This window comes from Aquarana catesbeiana, linkage group LG02 (assembly GCF_042186555.1).
Source record: "Aquarana catesbeiana isolate 2022-GZ linkage group LG02, ASM4218655v1, whole genome shotgun sequence".
NCBI lineage: Eukaryota > Metazoa > Chordata > Amphibia > Anura > Ranidae > Aquarana > Aquarana catesbeiana.
The window spans coordinates 561752034-561777861 of NC_133325.1; the positions used below are offsets into that span (position 1 = coordinate 561752034).

Genomic DNA, 25828 nt, shown 5'->3' on the forward strand with positions numbered 1-25828 from the left:
TATAAAAAGGCTTGTTCGACCTTTCTTTGGAAGAACAGTCCTCCAAGAATCAAATACTCACGTCTGACCTGCAGCAAGGTCAAAGGTGGGATTGCACTTCCAGATCTCCACAAATATTACATGGCCTGCCATTTAACTAGAGTAGTTGACTGGTGTACTAACAGAACAGGGAAACCCTGGGTGACTCTAGAAAACTCTTTTATACCCGGCCATATACACAATCTCCCTTGGCTCTCATCCAAACATTGGACACAACCAATCAAGAAACTTCCACTTATTTACCCGTCACTACTCGCTTTTACTTCTGCTATGACAGCCTCTCAACTATCTTCACGACCAGGGCCTTTGACCTCCCTGAGGGGAAATCCAGACTTTTCACCGGGGGCATCAGACACATTCTTAAAACAAGAATGGCCACACGAAGAAGTCCAAGCACACCACTTCTTCCATGCAGGCCGGCTACGATCGTATGATAATCTCAGATCCATATCCCTCACAAAAGACTTCCCTTTTTGGACATATAGACAGCTGACACACTTTCTCTCCTCTGCAATTTCTAATAATACATGGTCGAGAAAACTAACTCCATTTGAAACCCTATGTACCCAGAACACACCTCAGAGACATCTAATATCCACCATTTACTCTCTCCTCCAAGAAACCCCACACCACTCACAAACTGAAACCCTGACCTACACATAGACCTCACTGAGGAAGATTGGGAAACCATTCATGTTCATACCCACAAAGGCTCACTAAATGTTGCTATCCAAGAGAATGGATATATAATACTTACCAAATGGTACAGAACACCGTCTCGCATACATAAATTCGCGCCCTCAATACCAAATACGTGCTGGAGGTGTAACAAAGAAGGGGGCTCTATGATCCACATATGGTGGGAATGCCCGATCCTTCAGGTTTTCTGGAGGGGGGTTCACGACATAATACAACGAGTCACTACCTACACCCTGGATTTCGAACCAGCACAATATCTCCTCCATCATACAACCTTACCTAAAAGATCTTACCACAGATCGCTGGCCATGCATATGGTAAATGCAGTCAGATTATGCATTCCTGTAAAATGGCGATCAACCAGCCCCCCGACGATCAGGGAGGCTGGTTGCTAAGATAGAGGAGATGGAGGAATTGGTCTATATCTCACAAGACCGCATACAAAAATTCACCAATCTATGGGCTTGCTGGACACATTTCAAAAGCACTAACTGCTATAGGTCGTACTTCCCAATATAATACTTTCCCTCTCTTGAGAGACGAGAAGGGTTTCGGAAGCTCCTTATAGCAGAGTGGATCAGCTGGGGAGAAGGGGCGGCCCCCTATCCCCCCCTCTTTACTCTAATACTCTACGTATATCCTTCTTCTTTGTTTTTCCTCTTTTTCCCTTTCCCCCCACTGTTTCTCCCTACCCCTACACCTTACCCTTCCAAATCTTTCCATTACCCCCATTCCACCCAAGGTCTATATCCCTGTTACCCATACCTATACTTAACCTCCTTGCAATACCAGATTGTGACAACACAGTTTAAAACCTAATAGAGACATACCTTCCCGTTTTAGTTCCACACAAGTCTCATGCTCCTACTTACTTCGTGACTGATCCTGGTGAAAATGGCTCACACGAAGTACTCCTGATTCCTATAGTACTTGTATACAGAAAATGTCTCGTAGTAACATATTCAGCTGGTTCTTCTTTTATACATTCTAATTAACCTACAATATGCTTGTACTCCCCATGACTTTAATGGCATTAACACTTATTGTAACATTATTATATAAAATGTCATGGAGCATTTCTCAAAATCTGTTCAACTGTTTGTACATGTAATTGTGCTTTTTCTCAATAAAATCTTTTTTGTGGAAAAAAAAAAAGACCAGATAATGTTTAACAGTAGAAAAGGATTAAGTGCAGAAATGATAAAAACAGTAATTTTTCAGTGTGTTGATTGCCAGCACCAGTAGTTTTTGGCGCAAAGCCTTTCAGCACCAAAAAACAAATCCCCGTAGGCTACCTAGGTCTACCCAATAATAAAGCACTCAATAACACCAGAAAGCTGTACTTACATAGGATGTTTGAAAGGCCTGGGGCAAATATGGGATGTCTAAAACCCCCTATCCCTAACTTAATGTAACTCCTAAACTAACTCCTGATACTAAACTAACCTCCTGTTTGTATATTCACCTCATCCTGCACTACAAAGTAGTCACGGCAAATCCTAAGCAGACTGAATTAAACCGATTTTGCCATCTATGCTAACAGTGCCCCACCAGGTGTCAAAATACCTGAACAGTGGCTGCATCTGATTGGATGCAGCTGATGTGCATCCGACAATTTTCTGCATGGCACTTTTGATTTTTCAAACAACAGATTTTGGGCAGGAGGCAGCTGACAGTGGCCACCCACTGAGTGAAATTCAGCTGGTTCCTTATAAACCAGTTGAAATTTTAACATTGTATGACGAGCTTAGCATTGTGCTGAAAGCTCTGGACCAAAAGATACCAGCACTGAGCTGTCAGAACCAAGAACTCATATGTCCATCATTTTAGTGTTATATTTTTCTGTAAATACACCCCTAAATATTAATCATTATCCCTGAAGCATGTATCTGCCTCTGGTCTGCTTTCCTACTATCATGTCCTTTTATTACTAGCATGCATATTATAAGTGTATTCATTTCTGTGACACAATACCCACCTCAATCTGTGCAGTATGCTTGGCATAATACGCTAACGCATCCTCCTTCTCTTCCTGTACAGGAGCAGTTGTTGACTTCAGCATCTGAGTCAGCTGTTTATTATTTAGACTTAACTGCAAAAGTGATAAAGATATATTTTAATTTCAAAGCAAATCATGCATGAAGCAGGATTACAATATTGTAGAGCAGACTGAAACAATACAGACATGTTTGCTTTTCAAATTGATGTTGGCATTGCTCTGTGCCTTGTCCACTAGAATTATTAACAATGGTTGTGCTCACAATAAATGCAGCATTAATATTGGCAATGCAAGACTTTAATTAAACGTTTTATCACATAATTAGTGAACCGCTGCAAGTCTCAGCACTCTTTTCTAGGATACTGAATGCTTTCTTATAGGATTGAAACATGCTCCAGGGAAAAATATGTCATACTTCATTCTGCATAACATTCGAGAACAAGATTAAGAAAACTGTATTGCGGTAATGTTAAAAATGAAATTATGTGCTTGCAGTAAGAAGCCATTTGCCCTCCAACAGCAGGCTGGATAGTTGTGCTGCCCAGCAATTTAGTATATCAGCCAATAGGCCATGTGGCAAAGGCAGTAGGTATGTGAAGATGACATATAACCTAACTGAAGGGTCCTCTCATAGTAGGTTTTACATGTAGCTACCTGGGAATCTGTTACACTGGATGATAACATTAGTTATATTACTGTAAAAAGCTACAATGTTAATGTTTGTATAATGTAAGTTCAAATTTAGTTAAATCCCGAAAAAGTAGATTAAGTAGAACAAAGAAATAGGACTAAAGGCAAAACTTTTTTGATGAAATAAAGGAGGGTATAACCCCTGCCAGTTTTTTTTTATTTGTCCTTTTCGTGTCTTATTGGAAAGATTTCCCTTCACTTTCTTTCCTATTGCCAAAACATAAAGTGAGGGTAAATACCTACAAAGTGAGGGAATCTCTGGTTATCACAAGGGACACCAAAATTAATGTTCCCATAAGAAGAATTCCCCTCTATTCTTGTTCTGGGGACAACCCAAAATGTGGGATTTTCTTTCTTTCACTTTTGGCGATAACGGTAACATGACAAATAGAGAGGGTTGATTCCCCTAAGGGGGCACAGATAGTTATAAAAACCTGATAGGTGTTCTAATCCCTCTTCACTGTATCCACTTTAACCCTTGTACAGCTTTCAATAAAACAAGCATGTATTGTGATTTTTTGGAACATACATGCTGTGTTTACTGAAAAATAAGAATAAATGTGGGTGCATACGGCACAGACAAATACTTGCACAGACATAATTGATCTCTCTGGAATAATATACCCTCCAAGAAAATGGCACTTAACACAGATGGATCTGAAGAAAGGGAGAGAACAACATGCTATACTCATTCTTTCATTAATCTCTAAAAAAGAACCTTTACATGGAAGACGGTTTACACTATAACAGCCTTGTGGAGACTGCTGTTACAATGATGATTTTTATTATTAAGAGGACAATAATACAATATAGATGCATTAAAGCTGAAACCCCCCCCCCAAAAAAAAAAAAAACAGCAGAAAAGTCAGGCAATTATGAAACACAAGATAATAAATAATATTATGTAGTCTTCTATCCAGCCAGCAGGTGGCGCCTGTGGTTTTTCAATGGCTCCCTTTAGCCTGGTCTCCACCATAGCCACATGTTGGGGTACTCCCAAGTGGGATGCTCATGGAGTAGGGTACAAATTATAGGGTAAACGTGTCCAGAAAGTGAATGCAGCAACCTGGGCTTAGACCAGCCTGTAGTGAATCTTGTTGGTGAAAAGGCGGGAGGATGTACCTGAGTACCATACAGGGGCTCTAGGCCTAACTGGCAGTAAAACATGCAATCTGTGGTGTGATGTACCACCCAGAGACTAAGCTCTGAGTGGTTGAGTTTTATCAATACATTTGAAAACTTCAAGAGTGAATATACTTCAAATATAGTCCTGGCCTTTTACAGTAATGGTCATAAGCATACAGGGTGACCCTGTCTTACCTGTGCATGATGCTGGGCTGTATGTAAGGTTCAGGATTTGCCCAACTCAGAGGCCATTACCCAGTCTTCAAAGACTGGGTTCTATAGCAATGAACCTGCAGCTGACTATATGAATTGCACTAAATGCCAAGGTGAGCACCCATGCGGAATTCAGTGCCCAGAGCAACATTATAGGCCGTCCCCAAAACGTGGGGTCCACATACAACTCTCAAAGTTTACTCAGGTTGCTTCCGATTTGTGGCATTAGAAGACCCTGATTAGTTGAATGAAGGAACTCAAGATAAAATATTGAAGGGAAAAAAAAATAATAAACTAGTTATGTTAAGAGTGATTTCTCTGTGAAGTAGAAGAGGTCCATCAACTTAGGACAAAACTGAACTGTACTGTATTATGAACATAAGTGGAATTTTGACTTCTTTGTAAATTCCATATCTTGGAGTACAATACAGGACACAGGACACCCTTTTTTCCATTCCTTTGTTACTCTGCATTACTTGTTGCAAAACTAAGGATTTATGGAGTTGGGTAGGGTTATAGGGAAGGCACCCTGGGGACGTGTCTTTAAAAGCTTGCCAATGTCCAATCATCTGAAGGTAGGAGCCTATAACCCAGGGTCATTGAATACTTTGCCTGTGTCTTGTACTTTACGATTGAGATAATAGAGGTATAATTAAGAAAAAAAACATAATTCACTCACAGCTGCAACCCCCTGACTGTACAGTGGTGATAGTCAGCTTGTAAGATATACATGGCATCAAGTGCAGCTTTTAACACAATAGCAGTTTGTTTTCATGCTTTGAGATGCCATATGTCAAGTTAGGCAGCCCACTGAAAATGAATGTAATCCACCACAGCACCCAAAGATACAAAGATATTGGTCCCACTGTATGTTTTGCAGCATTTTGCAATGCATAAGAGAAAGGGAGTAAAGGAAGTAATCACAAAGTGGGGTAAGGTTGTTGGGAGTACGCTTTTTTGTGTCTAATCACCTAAACAAATCAACCTAAAACCTACAGTTCATGATTATCAAGCTTGTGTCATGTACTGTGCGATTCAGATATATACAGTATCTCACAAAAAGGAGTACACCCCTCACATTTTTTGTAAATATTTTATTATATCTTTTCATGTGACAACACTGAAAAAAATGACACTTTGCTACAATGTAAAGTAGTGAGTGTACAGCTTGTATAACAGTGTAAATCTGTTGTCCCCTCAAAATAACTAAACACACAGCCAATATTATCTAAACCGCTGGCAACAAAAGTGAGTACACCTCTAAGCGAAAATGTCCAAATTGGTTCCAAAGTGTCAATGTTTTGTGAGGCCACCATTATTTCCCAGCACTGCCTTAGCCCTCTTGGGCATGGAGTTCACCACAGCTTCACAGGTTGCCACTGGAGTCCTCTTCCACTCCTCCATGATGACATTATGGAGCTGGTGGATGTTAGAGACCATGCGCTCCTCCACCTTCCATTTGAGGATGCTCCACAGATGATTAATAGGGTTTAGGTCTAGAGACATGCTTGGCCAGTCCATCACCTTTACCCTCAGCTTCTTTAGAAAGGCAGTGGTCATCTTGGAGGTGTGTTTGAGGTTGTTATCATGTTGGAATAGTGCCCTGCAGCCCAGTCTCCGAAGGGAGGGGATCATGCTCTGCTTCAGTATGTCACAGTACATGTTGGCATTCATGGTCCCCTTAATGAACTGTAGCTCCCCAGTGTCGGCAGCACTCAAGCAGCCCCAGACCATGACATTCCCACCACCATGCTTGACTGTAGGCAAGACACACTTGTCTTTGTACTCCACACCTGGTTGCCGCCACACACGCTTGACACCAGCTGAACTAAATAAGTTTATCTTGGTCTCATCAGACCACAGGACATGGTTCCAGTAATCCATGTCCTTAGCCTTCTTGTCTTCAGAAAACTGTTTGCAGGCTTTCTTGGGCATCATCTTTAGAAGAGGCTTCCTTCTGGGACAACAGCCATGCAGACCAATTTGATGCAGTGTGCGGCGTATGGTCTTAGCACTGACAGGCTGACCCCCCACTCCTTCAACCTCTGCAGCAATGCTGGCAGCGCTCATACGTCTATTTTCCAAAGACAACCTCTGGATATGACGCTGAGCAAGCGCACTCAACTTCTTTGGTGAACCATGGCAAGGCCTAATCTGAGTGGAACCTGTCCTGTTAAACCGCTGTATGGTCTTGGCCACTGTGCTGCAGCTCAGTTTTGGGTCTTGGCAATTTTCTTATAGCCTAAGCCATCTTTATGTGGAGCAACAATTTTTTTTTCAGATCCTCAGAGAGTTCTTTGCATTGAAAGTGCCATGTTGAACTTCCAGTGACCAGTATGAGAGAGTGAGACCGATAACACCAAATTGAACACACCTGCTCCCCATTCACACCTGAGACCTTGTAACACTAACGAGTCACATGACACAAGGGAGGGAAATGGCTAATTGGGCCAAATTTGTACATTTTCACTTAGGGGTGTACTCACTTTTGTTGACAGCAATTTAGACATTAATGGCTGTGTGTTGAGTTATTTTGAGGGGACAGCAAATTTACACTGTTTTACAAGCTGTGCACTCACTACTTTACATTGTAGCAAAGTGTAATGTCTTCAGTGTTGTCACATGAAAAGATATAATAAAATATTTACAAAAATGTGAGGGGTGTACTCACTTTTGTGAGATACTGTATTTTCCTCTGTCTTTTCTTCATACCTTAATTTAAAGCAGAACTTCACTCTCTCATTCAACATTGACTAATTTTTCATCATTAGGCCACTTGCACATGGGAGTAAAAAATGTTGAGTTTTTTACTTATCTGAAATTAGATGCATTGTTGTCTATGGAGCCATGCACATAGACAAGAGTAGTAAAACAAAAATAGAACATTTTTCATCTGAGTGCAGTAATTTACCTTATACAGTATGTGTGTTTACTCATCTAAAAGGATATATTACAATACTGGTAATGAAGAAGAATTTTACTTGTCTAGACACTTGCGCACCTTTACTCGCATATACCCAACATTACTCAGGTCTTTACTCAGGAACTTGTGACGCTCATGTGCAAGGGACCAAAAACTGCATGTAAACACCAGTAAATTATGACACCCATGTGCAAGGGGCCTTATGCTGCTAACATTAGTAAATAGATAGGTATTAAGTAAATAGTTTAGTAAACATTAGTAAATAGATAAGTATATCATATTTACTTCTTTAAAAATGTATTTTTACATTTGTTCAGTTACTTTCTGGTTTCCAGGCCTAGGCAAATTATGTCATACATCACAAGAGTCATCAGGAGGCGAGGAGGGTTTTTATCAACTAAGTATACCCTCCTGTCTGCACCCCTGAGCTAATGACAGATGACTTCTAGGAGGTAAATGCTGCATGAATCATCATCCTTACTCAAGGAATGCTATGGCGGGGGGAAGGGGGGGGGGAGAGGGGTTAGGGTGTATATTTGAAAGTGATTTGTCCGCAAAAAAAAACATGGAGACATAACATAGATAGATTGGTATGTTTGCTTTGAATATTAAAAATGAATTAAATAGCATTTTTGGTTTCTGGTTCTCAGATGCAGTTTAGTTTCACATTAAGATAATTATTCCCTTTTATTGCCAAGCAGTGAAAGATATTCTGATATGTTTCATATTAATTGTAACAGGTTTGATACTGGTTATTTTTTTTGCCTTTTATTGCTTTCATCCCTTATCTTGCTCTCACCGGATGTTATGGGTAAAGATGGTTTAAAACCTAAAAATGTAATTGATGTCAACAAAAGAAAAAAATCTTCATACACTTGTTAAGTCACATTTACAACATACTGTAGTACCAGGGTACTAGTCCCACACATTGGACACAATGAAACAGAATTGAAATGTAAATTGAAAGAAAAAGTCTGTACTTCCCATGAAGCTGCTCTTGTACAAAATATGTGTATGTATTGAAATATTGTCATATTTAATTCATTCCACTGTTTATTGCTGTGCTATTATACTTTCTTATCTGAATTATTAATGAGCATTTCCCTTCATAAACCACCAAAAACATTAGTATCCTTATCAAACTGTAAATAATTCAATGTGGGCAGTTTCATTAATTGTGATTTTGACCATGTTATACCTTTTTTGTTTGTGGTTGTCTCTATTATACCACTGGATAAAAAGAATTTAGCAACATTTCTAATGGTAACCCTTAAAGCAGAACTCCAAACAAAAGTAACAAGATCAAAAATATTAGCCCATAAAACGACTAAATAAAAAATAACAGCTTTTACTGCAATATTCAGCTTTAATCCAGAGAATTCACCTGCAGTACTTTCTCTGCCATATAATGTTCTCAAACTGATTGCCAGCGTCATGTAACCTACTTTCTCTTAGCTCAGGTCATCCTCCCCAGTCCATCCTTTGCCAGTTATTGGACACTGGCAAAGAAAGCAGCACAGTGATTTACATGGACTGTAGTAGGCTGATACCAGGTCAAATAGCTTTTCCATCTGGCACTACCAGTACAAAGCTTTGTTTAAATGGACATTTACAAAGTAGGCAAGCATTATGCACTTTGCATAGCTGGAGGCTCTCAAACCAGGCTGTTACTGACAATTGAAAGCAGACCAGCAATATGCATTTTAGTGCACCAGAACTGCATGAAAGTATGTGCATGAGCCTGTGTAATTGTTGGCAACTGCGATACATATCAGTATTAACAACAGAGCTCATTACTGAATAGTGGATTTTAGGATGTGTGCCTTTTCTGTACTCATCTGTGTCTACATGTGTTAGTGAGCCATAACAAGCATCCTCCCTTTGAGAGTCACCAGCCAACACTTCATTCCCAGTCAAATCACTGGTATGTCACTTGCCACAGAATGATCACATGCAGTCTGAAGGTTTACTGACATATGTAATAGCATTGCAAGCATATACGTAATAGGCATTTAGCCTGCAGATGTCACTGCATCTAAAGAGTGACAGTGTTTATCTGTTTAATGCTGTAATTGTCGGACACAACTACAGTCTTTAAAAATAATTACAATTTTTTTTTTTACATTTTTACAAACTTCTCGTCCTATAATAAAATAAGAAGGAACATAGTTTTTATTAAACAGTGTACTAAATAAAAGTTCTATAAGTTATATAAAAAATAAAATTAGTATGCAAATTAATCAATTTAACAGACACATGATGGTGCTATTTTTGGGCATGGATCCCTAGACATTGATGACCCTTGGTCATGAAAGGGTTAATCTAGTCCTTCATCATTGATCACATAGGCTCTCTGGTCTTCCTTCTAGTGCTAATCACAGTTTTAAATAATTTATACTATAAGTATGCATCCTGTGATCTGAGGCCAAAAATGTGCCCCAAGAGCTATATGTCAGGTTTCCAGGTTATTAAAGTTATTATTCATTTTTTTGTATGCCCATGGGAACTATATGTTTTTGTAATGACAACTTTAACACAGCACTGTCACTTTAAGAGCATGAATGCTTCCCTTGCAGTGCTTGCGGTTCATCAAACACCAAGATGTTTTGGCAATTGTTTCAGCTAGCAATCTCTATAACAGCGCTATCATTCTCATGCTACTATCACCACACCAGTGATGTACATATGATGGAGATATGTATGATATGTGTGCAATTAATGTAAATTAAATCATCATAAAGTCCCCCCAAAAATTATCAATTTTTGGGGGGACTTTATGATGAATTAATTTGCATTTATTGTACATATGCCCATATGATGGAGATATGTATGATATCATTGGTGTGGTGATAGTAGCATGAAAAGGATAGCACTGTGATAGAGATTAATGTATGTTTTTGTAGTCTAAGAACAATAGTATATAGATAATAATAAGCATCTCAAGTCTTTATCCTTGTATATTGTATGACATACTGTATTTGTTGATTGCAACTTCTGAATGTGTGCTACTACTTATATGCTAGTCTATGAAGTGTAGCTGTTTTAACCATTTAAGTTGATAACTGAACTTATTACTCATTTAAAAAGCTTATCGGATGGAGAGATGATGGAACTTTTATACCCTAGTTAACCCAAGAGAAATATATCAAAATAAAGCAATTAAACATCCCTGAAAAGTTGGATGGCCTGATAAATGTTAGCAATTAGGGCTGCCTTACACTTGACTGTTTCACCATTTAAGTTAATAAATGAATGAACTTTGTCCCATTTAATTACTCAGTACTGTCAAGAGAATTTGGAATTCATGTGGAATGTGAAAGAGTCTTGTGAATTTCACCCGCTGATGGTTTAACAAGTGTGTTTGAAAGGAGACAGTGACAAAGAAAATGATGCTGGTGACAGAGACAGGGCACGATAGCTCTAGAAGAACATTCAAACACATTAATAGTTAAATAGGACAGAAGATGGATTTGTGGTTAAACAGATTTACATTCATTTACAATGACAAGCAATTCCAACCATAATTACCATGGTAGAGATGCTTTCTTCTTCTTCTTGAATCCTTCGAACTGGCTTCAGAAGTTGTTGAAGATGTTTGTTATGCCGCGCCAGCTACAATATAACAAGTGGATTGTGCATTAAATAAAGAAAAAAGCTGACATACTGCGATAGGATGTTAACAAGGAAGACATGTCAGAGAAAAATGCAATACGCCACTAACTGCACTTATACAAACTTGCCATTACCACTATTAAAGGGAGATAAAAAGTGGTTTTCTACAGCCACTTAAAGGAAAACTCCAACCAAGAACCTCCCTGCTATGTAATCTATTACAGCTACCTGTTATCAGAAGAACGTTTGTAACACTGGACACTAGATTAGAATTCCACCTTTTCCTGTGGCTGTGGTCAATTTTATTACTTGAATGTCACACCACTTCCTCAAACTTAATCTTTCTAAAACTGAGCTTGTTATATTTCCTCCTTCACGGTTCCCCCCCTGTGACTTCACCATTAATATCAACAACACAACCATTGGTCTGACTCTGACCCCTCCTTCAGCCCCCATATCACATCACTGGCTAAATCTTGCCGCCTTAACCTCCTCAACATCTCCAGAATTCGACCCTTCCCGACTAATGACACCACAAAGCAACTTATTCACTCCTTGATTATTTCCTGCCTTGACTACTGCAACTCTCTCCTTAATGGCCTACCCTTAAGCAGGCTATCCCCCCGTCAGTCTATTATGAATGCTGCTGCTAGACTAATACACCTCACTAAATGATCGGTGACTGCTGCCGCTCTCTGCCAATCTCTTGACTGGCTTCCCCTACCACACCGTGTAAAATTCAAAATGCTAACCATAACATACAAGGCCATTCACAACATCGCCCCCATCTACATCACCAACCTCATCTGCAGATATCGCTCAAATCGTCCCCTCCGCTCCTCCCAGGACCTCCTGCTCTCTAGCTCCCTTGTTACCTCCTCCCATACTCGCCTTCAGGACTTCTCCAGAGCCTCTCCCATCCTCTGGAACTCCCTGCCCCATTATGTCCAATCAGCCCTTACCCTGTTCACCTTTAGGAGATCCCTGAAAACTCATTTATTCAGGGAAGCCTATCCCACACCCACATTACAACCCGAGCCACCCCCATCAAATCATTCTCTGCAGCTATTACCTTTTTGTATCATCACCCCCTTCCTTTAGAATGTAAGCTCTACGAGCAGGGCCCTCCTGTACCTTTTGTATTGAACTGTACTGTAATTGTGTTGTCCCCCTATACATTGTAAAGCACTGCGTAAACTGTTGGCGCTATATAAAACACGTATAATAATAATAATTACCTTCATACTGCAAAGCAGAAATTGCTTATATAACCATACTGGTCTTTGAACAACAAAACCTTGTCCAGTGTGCTGGAAGATTTATCTAGCCAATGCCACAGGTTTAAGCTCTCCAAACACAATAAAGACATAACATGCTCTGATTGTGCTAATATTGGCTAAAAGTATCAACATTTTTTAGAAATCTTTCATGTGAAAATGAACCAATTCTTAGATTTGCCAGTAGAAATGTCCTCTTTAATGTCTATGTACCAACTATATCTCTATTGTTAGCTTAACTTGGGGGTCTAGAAACCAAATAAGGTTTTCCAACCTGAGAGAACATTACTCTGAGAACCACTGCCTGGCAGTGTCTGTAGGGACCCATCGACACAAGACCACTGTTTCAGATGTTCAGCCCACATAACTGACTTCTGATGTCTGTGGGTACCCCTAGTTGTATTTAATGATCATATTGTGTTCATCAAACAAGTTACCTGTTACAAAATTAGGGAGAAGGGTTACATACATTTGTATTGTCGCACAGAGTTTTACATGGAATTCTTTTCATAGCACTGTATGAAATATTTAAAAGTTAATTCAGGGCTGGGGAAGAAAAACAGCTCACATAATATAGCAATATCAACTAAGTCTTGCAGCCATATATGTTGGAGCTAAGAATGTCATAATCAAAAGACAAAAAGCATATAACACAGGCGTAGATACCGTAAAGGCCGAAGTGAATCACAGCCATGGGAAGTTGGAGAATGTGCATTAATGACACTTGCTCCAATCACTATTTAAAACCCGACAACTCCGAAGTGGTGGATTTCCTGGGGGGCAGTTAAATCTGACAGCTCCCTTTGACTGTCAGAAGTTGTTAGTCCAGGCCAGTAATGCAGGTTTTTTTTTTTCCCAAGTCTGTGGTTGAGCAAATGACAGTGGTGTTGTGAAAAACCCAGGTAACAGCGGAGCAAAGAGAAATAAGTGACTGTATATTGTGCTGGCCTCATGAAATATGAGTTCTGATCCTTCTGGTTGGTGGAAGCACAGCCAGGGTTTTTTTTACATTTTAAATTTATAGAGAAAATATAAAAATATATATCTAAAGCTTTTAAAACAAAAAATAGGAGCTGGAAAGAAAAAACACTTGAATATATTTTCAATATATATTTTCTATGTTTTAAAAACGTTGCAGCCTTTTTAATTAAAAAAATAAATGTTTGTCATTTTTGAGTTGATAATGGTTTGTAATGCATTTAACATTTTTTTACAATCCACGGATCCCCCTCCTTCCTGCAGCTAAGCATGTAAAATAACAGCTCCCCCACACAACAAACAAGGCTTAACATAGGAGGTCATACACCAAAATGTGTTGCCAAGGAACATTAACTTAGATCCTTCCAGGTGGAGGGCAACGTTCTAGCTCCTTGAAACCGGAGCAGACTACTGCAACTTCTTGCTTCATTGTTGCCTAGATTCTTCACTAGACTGCTGTCACCTGGCCTGGACTGACTGACTGGACACTTCCTGCTGTGCCAAAGCTTGCCCGCTCCCTGGCACAGGTCCTGCTGGCCTATTACTATGTTAGGATACCTCAATTGCCAATAGGAATGTTCATGAGAAAGGAGGGGGCAAGTTTTGACCCTACCATGAAGTGCCGCAGCCTTGCACAAATAAAATGTCCCAGAAGCATCTGTAATGACAGGCGCCTGCAATTTATACTTGTTGGCAGCATGTTTTTGGCAGTGTGACTGTTATACACAGAGTTACAGTTATACAAAGGGTGCTTCCAACATGCAGGTAATGCTGGGATTTCTTAATAAAAAGCCCAGCATGCTTTGCAAGCTGTAAAGAATGCATTTTTTTGTAAAAGAAAACATTTGATATAAGCATGAAATATCAATTTATAATCTAGTAAACTAATAAAAGAAGATATGAATTACCAAAAGCTAATTTTACATTTCTGTTTAATACCTTTATGTATTGGTTATGTCTACATGTTTCAGTGCTGTCTATGCCTCATAAAACAAAGTGCACATACGTGTCCTTAAAATGCAGTACATGATATACATCAGGAATTCCTTAATGACTTCTGATATCTTTAGAATTTTAGACATTTTATATAATACTAATTACTCCTTGTACAGAAAAACAAAAAAAAAAACAGTTGAGCTGACCTGTAGAGCAAGGATGTAAATATTATGTCCAACTTCCATGGGTGACACATCAGAACTGTCCCCTTCTTCTTCCTGTAGATAAGCTTTCTTCATGACATCCACCTGACAATCAAGCAAAACTCATCTTATGAGTGATTATGGGGAAAGCTAAAAGTAACAATCTACCAAAGAATTATGCTGTGTGCCAACATTACCAAAACGAGTATCCATTACATAAAATCATTTTGCCCCTACAACTAACTCACCAGTTCCTGGGGTCTTAGACTTATAAGTATTCTTTCTGCATTCTCGCTGTCATGACGACTTTCCATAAGAGCTAATAGCAGCTTTGAGGCATTGTCCTGTAATAAGTCAAGATTAAGCAGGATTTAACAAATGTAAATGAAGAACACCGACAAAAGCTTCTTAGGCAACATATTCAACATATCTTTGAGAGCTTGCAAATTATGACCTGCATTTGAAAATATCATCTTTCTGTCTCCCAGTATAATGACATTTATTGGTGTCATAATGACAAAAAATCAAGGTAACCGTTGTTACATTAATAAATGCAATTTTCTGGTCATTTTGTGCACAACAGCTTATTTCTATGCCATTATTACATTATAAAAGGATGCTCCTGTGGCCATTGTAAGGAGATCTTATTCTCCCTGTTTTATTTATATTATTATTGTGGCTAATGCAAAAGTAGTTGCTGGAACACACAAAATTCTCAGGTGGACAAGAACTGAGTAGGGAGTTATGACAGGTAGATGGCAGTTTGGATATCTAAGACTCAGAATACCAGACTCCACTTATAACCAAATATGACCTTTTAGTCAACATGGGCAAAAGATGAATGCTTACATTAAATTCATTCACAATCCTCCATCCATATCATTATGAATACAGTTATAGGCATCCAGAAAACCTAATTAATAAGGAATGTCCCACGCTGATGGCAATTAACCTAATAATCTGATGCTAGTGGCTGCTGCCTCCACTGTGACACCTACTAAGTAGGGTCTGAGAATGAGAAATAGTATTTGTAAATGTGGTGGTAGTGGTGCTGCTAGGTATTGTTATAGATTATTAAAGGGACATGTGCTCCTAACCTGTGAGTTGATGTAAACCAATACAAAAACCAATACAAAAAATAAATAAAATATCAAATGACACTCCTCAATAGTGCAAGCAACCTTAATTGACTCAGTGTATAAAGTGACGTGTGCTAATGTTGCACTCAATATAAAGTGACCAAAAATATTTGATACAGTTGAGATGGCAATAATGATCCGTGAAGATAAAAACTTTTCAAGTTAGTAAAAAATGTCACTTTCGGTTTCTGTTCGTGGAGCGCAGAGGAAGTATACATAATCATTTCTCATTGCGCCATTGAATTCTTTTACATTGTGAGTGCATACCCCATTTTTGTATGTAAAATAAACTTAAGGTAAACGTTATTGCACTGTGGAGTACTGTTTTGTCTTTACATATACTGTGTAAAAATGAGGAGAAGGGGCGGTAAAGAGTCACCTATGCTGGAGGTCTGTTGCATTGTACAGCATAGAGGCTGTGAAAGCGTGACATCCCTTAGTGGGGAGAACTTTCTGGTAAGAGTATATAGAAGAAGAGCACGGATTGGACCACTTGCACTTATATTTCCAAGGCACGGAGAGAAAAGTCACCAGTCACTTTGTAATGATGAACTTTGCACAACATACTAATTACTGTTATTTTTGAATTTTTTGCAATCAACTTTTATTTTCATTTTTATTTTTTTTTTAATTTTTTGTCACTTATTTTTATTTTATCAATTTGCGATAACATTTTTTACAAACTTTAAAAGTTTTTATCTTCACAGATCATTATTGCCATCTCAACTGCATCATATTTTTTGGGTTACTTTATATTGAGTGCAACATTAGCACACGTCACTTTATACACTGAGTCAATTAAGGTTGCTTGCACTATTGAGGAGTGTCATTTGATATTTTATGTATTTTTTTATATTGGTTTTATGTATTGGTTTACATCAACTCACAGGTTAGAAGCAGGTGTCACTTTAATAACCTATACCAATACCTAGCAGCGCCACTACCACCACATTTACAAATACTATTTCTCATCCATAAAACTCAACATTTATTTATTTTTTATTATTTTGGAGTGGAGAAGAGGTAATATTTTTTGTCAAGTTCTTGTTTCTGTCTGTAATATCACTGGGGAGATTTTACCTCACATCTTGTCCCTGTAACGCTATACCTAAAATGGTTGCAAATGTCATCGGAACAAGAAAGTGCGGACAACAATGTGTTTTGCTTTTTGTGTGTATGTTCCCATTAAAGAGATTTCCCATCTGTTAGCACTGAGTTCACCTGCTGGTGGCACTGTGGTGCTCTGGGCTGATTGCTGCAGTTCCAGTGTCCACCAACATGTGTCTCCCAGAAGCCAGCAGGTTTCAGTGATAAACTTCATCTGGTTTCAGCTGCTAGGTGACCATATAAGGCTGCTCAAACTAACACACCTTGTGTCACTGTTTTGATAGCCATCCTTGCTGCCAGATCCTTGTTCTTGTGTATCCTGTGCTTATCTTGCATCATGTACCCTGCTGCTTACTCCTGCTCTTGGTTCCTGTGCCCAGTCTTGATGCCCTCCTTCCTTGCATCCCTGGTATTCCTTGTTACCCTTGTCCTTCATTATCTCCCCAAGATTACTTTCTACTTACAAATAGGGGATGTTGGTGCCATTTATATCAAACTGATTGATTCTGGAATTGACCACAAACGTTCTATACTTGTCCATCATTGTGTAAATATTTTGTATATAGTCAGTTGTTAGGTCTCTGTTAAGTTTATTAGGTATTTTGTCACTAGGGTTTGTTAATGTTTACTGTTTGCTGGGGCGTGTTTGTCTCTTGTTTCACTGTAAATAAATCTCACATAAAAGGTATTATACATTGTTTGGTCCCAGTTTTCTGTGTGTAGCTACATATATCTGGTCAGCTGCTGAATCCGACACATCATTTCCTGCTAACAAGAAAGCTGAAAAATCTCTTCAAAAAGCACACAGTTGTCGATTAAATCAAAACAGAGACTCTTCCATACCCTATCCAAAACAAAATGTTTTGACTGGAGTTGGGCTTTGTATTTTCATATGCACCTGTATAAATTAAAGCTACTTTCACACTGGGGCGTACGGGCGTCGGCGGTAAAGTGCCGCTATTTAGCCACTAGCGGGGCACTTTTAACCCCCGCTAGTGGCCGAAAAAGGGTTAAAACCACTGTCAAAGCAGCGCTTTGCCGGCGGTTTGGTGGCGCTGCCCCATTGATTTCAATGGGCAGGGGCGCTTTAGGAGCAGTGTATACACCGCTCCTACAGCGCTGCAAAGATGCTGCTTACAGGACTGTTTTTACTGTCCTGCAAGCGCACACTGGAGTGACAGGAGAGGCACTTTACATGCGCTTGTAAAGTGCTTCAGTGTGAAAGTAGCCTAACATATATTGTTAAAGCAAATTGATATTATCACAAGTAATTTGCATGCAGTCCTATTTATTTTCATGCAGTCCATTGTTCAAACCCATACAGTGTTACAAACGGAAAATTATTCTTGGAACTGATTTGTAGTTTTGGTGAACATAAAAGCAGTTTAACCGTACAGCTGACTACACCAAATACCACTCCTCTTCCCAGTGAGAGTTGATGGTTACTGAGAATATTGAGTATTCTTAGTGGAAAAAGTGAAAAAGTAATTGGCAGGGCTTAAACACAAAGTCAGGCCTAGGTAACAAAGTGAAACCAAATCAGAGAGCGGCAGAGAATAAGATTTTCTGTCTAATATGAGTAATCGCAACTGTATGTTAATAAGTCTCTTGAAAAGAAGAAATGATTTCTAGGTAAATGCCATTTTCAAATTTCAATCTTACCCAATTGGCTTTAACTACCACTATACCAGGAACTTACACCCCCTTCCTGCCCAGGCCAATTTTCAGCTTTCAGCGCTGTCACTGTTTAACCGCTTGCCGACCAGCTCACGTCGATATACGTCAGCAGAAGGGCACGTACAGGCAGATTAACGTACCTGTACATTGCCCTTTAACCACTTGCCAACCGGGCCATAGCCGAAAGATGGCTACAGCGCGGTCGGCTTATTCAGGGAGGGCGTCCATGGACGCCCCCGGGGCGCGTACCCGGGAACATCCGTGACCGGACCTGGCGCATCACGGATCACGGTAAATGGCCGCTGATGATGACGGAGCGGTCACATGTAAACAAACCGGCGTGACGTCCGGTTCCTCTCTCCCCTCTCTGTACAGATCTGTACAGTGCGAGGGGAGAGGGGGAGAGATTGAGTGCTGCAGCGCTGTGGGCTGCATGCGTAGTGCCCACAGCGCTGATATGTGCCCACTCCAGCCATTTAGCCAGCCATCCATACTCAGCCATTCATACCATCCATACCATCCATGCTCAGCCATCCACCCATACTCAGCCATACATACTCATCCATTCATCCACCCATACTCAGCCATACATACTCATCCATCCATCCATACTCAGCCATACATACTCATCCATCCATTCATACTCACCAATACTCATGCATCCTTCCATGCTCAGCCGTACTCAGCCATACTCAGCCGTACCCAGCAATACTTAGTCATACCCAGTCATACTCAGCCATACCCAGCAATACTCAGCCATACCCAGCCATACTCAGCCATACCCAGTAATACTCAGCCATACCCAGCCATACTCAGCCATACCCAGCCATACTCAGCCATACCCAGCCATACTCAGCCATACCCAGCAATACTCAGTCATACTCACCATACCCAGCCATACTCAGTCATACCCAGCCATACTCAGCCATACCCAGCAATACTCAGTCGTACTCAGCCATACCCAGCTATACTCAGTCAGACCCAGCCATACTCAGCAATACTTAGTCATACCCAGCAATACTCTGCCATACCCAGCAATACTCAGTCATACTCAGCCGTACCCAACCGTACTCAGCAGTACCCTTCCATACTCAGCTGTACCCAGCCATCCCATCCATACTCAGTCGTACTCAGCCCATGCTCATTCATACTCATTCATGCTCAGTCATCCCATCAATACTCAGCCATCCCCATCCATGGCTCATCCATTCCAATTCATGCTCATCCATGCCACATCAGTTCTCATCCATGCCACTACAGTGCCTCACAAAAGTGTAATAGGTAGTCAAATTAGATTTGAAACTTATGCCCCTAGAACACCTGACGGTGCTCCCTGAATGTTGAGCCTCTATGTGGCCAGGCTGTGTAAAAGTCTCATACATGTGGTATCGCCATACTCAGGAGGAGTAGGAGAATCTATTTTGGGGTGTAATTTTTGGTATGTACATGCTGTGTGTTAGAAATATTGTATAAATGGACAACTTTGTGTAAAAAAAAATGCGGTTTCATTTTCTTTACACATTTTCCGAAAACTTGTAGAAAAAAAACCTCATAGATTATACATTGGGTTGTTTTCTTTCCAAAATGGGGTCATTTTTGGGGTGTTTCCATTGTCCTAGTGCTCCAGGGACATCAAAAGTGGAAGAGGTAGTCAAGAAATTAGATGTATAATTTATGCTCCAAGAACGCCTGGCGGTGCTCCCTGCATGTTGTGCCTCTGTATGTGGCCACGCTGTGTAAAAATCTCACACATATGGTATCGCCATACTCAGGAGGAGTAGTAGAATGTGTTTTGGGGTGTACTTTTTGCTATGCATATGCTGTGTGTAAGAAATAACCAGCTAATATAACAATTTTGTGAAAAAAAAAAAATCTTGATTATGCAAAGAATTGTGGGAAAAAATTACAACTTCAAAAAACTCACCATGCCTCTTACTAAATACATTGGAATGTCTACTTTCCAAAAAGGGGTCATTTGGGGGGTATTTGTACTTTACTGGCTTGTTAGGGTCTCAAGAAATGAGATAGGCTGTCAGTACATCAGGTGAGATCAATTGGCACCATAGCTTGTGGACTCTATAACTTTCACAAGGACCAAATAATTTACACCAATTTGGGTTATTTTTACCAAAGATATGTAGTAGTATAAATTTTGCCCAAAATGTATGAAGAAAAATTACTAATTTGCAAAATTTTATAACAGAAACGAAGAAAAAAAATTTTTTTTACAGAATTTTCGGTCTCTTTTCTTTTATAGCACAAAGAATAAAAAACCTAGTGGTGATTAAATACCACCAAAAGAAAGCTCTATTTGTGTGAAAAAAGGACAAAATTTCATATAAGTACAATGTTGCATGACTGAGTAATTGTCATTCAAAATGTGAGAGCACCGAAAGCTGAAAATTGGTCTGGTTAGGAAGGGGGTGTAAGTGCCCAGTGGTCAAATGGTTAAGAAGGAGTTTGCGGGCCCGAGTGTGATCTCGGGTCCCACGGACCCAATGTCCGCGGGGATACCCGCGATCGTCTCACGGAGAGGAGGAACGGGGAAATGATGTAAACAAGCATTTCCCCATTCTGCCTAGTGACATGACACCGATCACAACTCCCTGTAATCGGGAGTGGTGATCAGTTTTGTGTCACACATAGCCACTCCCCCCCACAGTTAGAATCACTCCCTAGGACACACTTAACCCCTTCACTGCCCCCTAGTGGTTAACCTCTTCACTGCCAGTCACATTTACACAGTAATCAATGCATTTTTAATTGCACTGACCGCTGTATAAATGTGACTGGTCCCAAAATCATGTCAAAGTGTCCGATCTGTCCACAATAATGTCGCAGTCACGATAAAAATCGCTGATCGCCGCCATTACTAGTAAAAAAAAAAAAATATTAATAAAAATGCCATAAAACTATCCCCTATTTTGTAGACGCTATAACTTTTGCGCAAACCAATCAATAAACGCATATTGCGATTTTTTTTTTACCAAAAACATGTAGAAGAATACGTATCGGCCTAAACTGAGGAAAAAAAATGTTTTTTTATATATTTATTGGGGATATTTATTATAGCAAAAAGTAAAAAATAATTTGTTTTTTTCAAAATTGTCAATATTTTTTGTTTATAGCGCAAAAATTGAGTACTGTCCGTGATACTTTTTTTATTTGCACTAACATACAATTTTTCAGGACAAGCTTTCGGGGTATGTCCCCTTCTTCAAGGTCCAAGCAGTACTGTTGGACCTTGAAGAAGGGGACATACCCCGAAAGCTTGTCCTGAAAAATTGTATGTTAGTGCATATAAAAAAAGTATCACGGACAGTACTCAATTTTCTTTGATTAGAGTTTGAACACTGCTGATTGGCATTCTCAATTCCCTGGATATCTTTTTATATCCCTTTCCTGTTTTATACAGTTCAACTACCTTTTCCCGCAGATCCTTTGAAAACTCTTTTGCTTTCCCCATGACTCAAAATCCAGAAACGTGAGTGCAGCACTGGATGAAAGATGCAAGGGTCTGTCAGGAGTCCAGAAACTTATTGACCTTTTAGAGCCATTTCACACTGACAGCACGGGGAGGTCTGGCGGTAAAGCGCCACTAGTTTTAGCGGTGCTGTACCGTAGTTTTAGAGGCGCTTTTCATCTGCTAGTGGGGCGCTTTTAACCCCCGCTAGCAGCCAAATAAAGGTTTAAAAGCACCCGCTTTGCATGCGCTTCGGCGGCACTGCCCATTGATTGCTTTAGGATTGGTGTATACTAGTTTTAGCGGTGTATACTAGTTTTAGCTGCGCTTTACTGTTGTTTTAGAGGAGCTTTTCATCCGCTAGCGGGGAGCTTTTAACCCCCCGCTAGTGCCCGAATAAAGGGTTAAAAGCACACGCAAAGCACCACTGCTGCGGCGCTTCGGCGGCGGGAGCTTTAAGAGCGGTGTTTACACCTCTCCTAAAGCGCCTCAAAGAAGCTGCTTGCAGGACTTTTTTTGACGTCCTGCCAGCGCAGCGCCCCAGTGTGAAAGCACTCAAGCTTTTACACTGGGATTGCAGATGAGACATTTTTCAGGCGCTTTACAGGCTTTTCTTTCACTCATGGTTAGTGTGTTATCATTCATATGCTCTGAAAAATGGCCAAGAAATCATAAATTCTGCGAGGGTATGTAAACTCATGAGCACAACTATATATATATATATATATATATATATATATATATATATATATATATATATATACACTATATTGTCAAAAGTGTTGGGACGCCTGCTTTCACATGAACTTTGTTCACATCCCAGTCTTAGTCCGTAGGGTTCAATATTGAGTTGGCCCACCCTTTGCAGCTATAACAGCGTCAACACTTAATAAATATATATATATATATATATATATATATATATATATATACACATTGTATAATATTCCGTTGTACGCTAGCTGTGCAGTCAGGAAACAACAGCAATATTTATTCTAGTTTCCCCAAGCCTCGGCATAGTTGCAGGTGACAGTCACCTGCTTGCCCCAGTACCAAAGAAAGACCATTTACTTTTTAGTTCAAAAGTAGAATGAATAACCTTTAGCTATTTTCTCCACCCTCTTTGTACAATATACAAATAAAGTATACAAGCCTGTGAAGTTAAATATAGTTCAGTTTATTTCTACTCCTCTACCTTATTTTCCTGTGAGCAACTATCCATTAAAATCCAAAAAGATAGCATGGAATTTTGTCTGTAAACAGGAGACTACCACTCAAATATTGCAAAAACAGGAGAAGTCACATCTAAGATTATGTAAGTTTTAATATACAGAAACTCAACAGCTAAAGGAAGCTGTACTCCAGTAATTTACACTGTTTAGTTGATCTCCATACTGTACCTTGAGTTGTAAAACAAGGTCCATCCTATACCTACACAAAGGGCTGATGTCATTAAGTATTAGGGCTGTTATGATATCGATACCATTGGAGTCATGTGTCACTATGCAGGACTGTAAAACAAAAAAGTCAAGAAATTATATATAATGTTGTACATAAGTTATTAGGAACATGAAAGACAAATAATAATGTGAGAATTGGGCTAGCAATACAGTAGCTGACCTTTATACTGAGGAAATGACAGACTTTCTAATAAACTTTATGTTATGTCTAGTCCACTTTTTTTGGGCATACATGATGTGAAAAGTTCTGTACTCTAGAAGAAATACAGTAAGCGTCACAAAGGATGACATCTGTGTGGTTAAGTCAGTGTTTCTCAACCTTTTTTCAGTCAAGGCACCCTTTAAAAGTTTGCACCCCATTTAAAAATGTAAAAGACTAAACTAATAGTTTTACATAATTCAGAAGCATTAGCAAACAGGCAGGCTCGATCCAGTTGCTGGCTTGTTGCCAATTTTTGTGCAATTTTTAAGCATTTTGCCAAGGCACCCCTGAAGAACTCAGAAGGCACCTTTTTTTACTAAAGTGCCACATAATTCTAGGACAGTAAAAAGGCCTAGTTGGGGAAAGGCTGTTTCAATTTGTCTAACCACAATTTTGTTTGCTTAGTAATAAAATCCCTTAAGTATGCTGGAAAATCTTTCTGTCTGTTGAACCATTATGTACTGGATAATTTTTTTTTTATGTACTTAGGCTTGAAGACTTGAATAATACAAGTTTAAGTAAAAACACAAAATTCAGCACAAGGGACATAGCTTACAGTCAATAGGATGTGCTACTAGTGCTGATACCTCTTCTGTTAGCTGAAATTATCATTCATCGATGCCCTCCCCCACCCCTGCAATCTTGTGGGTGCGGTCACAGGCTCTCATCAAGAGTGTCTGACTATGTCTGCCCTTTCATCCCAACTCTACCATTTATAGAAGCCAATACTGCAGTTTCTATGGACAGAAAGCAATCTATGAATGGAGTGAGTGGACTTTTAAATAATCTGTCTGTTCTCCATTCATAGATTGTGTTTCATTCATAGAAGATGTAGTACGGCTTTTATGAATAGCAGGGCTGGGCGGAAAGGGCAGGCATTTTTGACAAGATTCTATGATAGCACCCACAGTTCTATTAACCCACCGGAAGATTACAGTAGTGCGGGTGGGGGTAATCAATGGTAGAGAATTTCAGCTAACAGAAGAGGCATTAGCAAACATGAAACATACTACTGATTGTACATTTTGTCCCTTGTGCTGGTTTTTTGTGTTTTTTATTTTGACTGCACTTAGGCTTAAATTCCCGCACTACCCAATTTTTTTTGCCACAGTGTATTTGAATACTTGCTGGACTTAGTTTTTTTTATACATACCTATAATATAATACCTGCGATTTGACCTAGTCAAAACTAGTCAAGACAGTTGGGTGGTACAGGAGGTAGAAATATGGCTACAGACCTCCTGGTGATACCACTATAACCACAATAAGACAAAAAAAGAACTGAGTTAAAAAAAGAAGAATGGGCTAATAATTCATAGCTCTCTTGCGCTACCCTAGGAGTCATATATGACTCTGGTTCAAAGTCCAAGCATGATCATTGTTTACACAGCAGCAGTGCATGTCTGTGTGTATAAGAGAAAAAAAAAAGACTTCTTTGTAGTTTTACCTCTAACATCTGACTTCTTTGAAATGTGTATGACAAGCCAGGTATGTAGAACTCCTGATACATAATGCTGCTCATGCTGGGTTGCCTACCGCCCATTACTTTGCAGACAGATATTTTTGACTGTCTGTGATGTCTGTATGCACTTCCCGTAAAAGAAAGCTTTCTGTGCTCCCATCTTCAGCAAACAGCTGTCAAGTGTAGTGCCTCTACTCCACCCCAGCTAATCGCTGCCCTTCATAAATGTCCCAGGAGACTCTGGCATTAGAAGGTTGTTTCATGTAGAAATGTGCCAGCCTGTTTACATTGTTCTGAGGCAGAAGCATTAATGAAGTATTCTACAGCACTTCATGTTGGCTGCTCTGCTCAGCTTTATGAAATGAGATGTGTGAAATGTTAAGCATAACATTTAGAGTTATATAGTTATAGTGACTGTATGGTCATGTATTGTGAAATCCTTATTCCTGATAAATCCAATCCATTTTCCTTAGCTTGGAAAGCAGAGAAAGGTAGACTTACATCTGTCATTTTCACAAATAGCTAGATGTAATCCAAGACCCAACATTTCCTCATTATTAATACGTGCTAACTTGTAAGCATAAAAGCAGTTTCCGACTTATAAACATAATAAGGTTTATTGGG

At 39.5% G+C, this 25828-nt stretch overlaps 1 protein-coding gene across 3 annotated transcripts in view; it reads right to left on the reverse strand.

The window, feature by feature from the left end:
* ITPR3 (inositol 1,4,5-trisphosphate receptor type 3) overlaps positions 1 to 25828 on the reverse strand; it is a 475039-nt gene that overhangs the window by 90638 nt on the left and 358573 nt on the right. For all 3 annotated transcript variants that reach the window (XM_073616048.1, XM_073616047.1, XM_073616046.1), the window contains exons 43-47: positions 23481 to 23591; positions 14943 to 15038; positions 14698 to 14799; positions 11217 to 11300; positions 2717 to 2830 (exon numbers count right to left, since the gene is read on the reverse strand). In XM_073616048.1, the coding sequence (XP_073472149.1) occupies positions 2717 to 2830; positions 11217 to 11300; positions 14698 to 14799; positions 14943 to 15038; positions 23481 to 23591 (507 nt within the window). The remainder of the gene's footprint in view (positions 1 to 2716; positions 2831 to 11216; positions 11301 to 14697; positions 14800 to 14942; positions 15039 to 23480; positions 23592 to 25828) is intronic.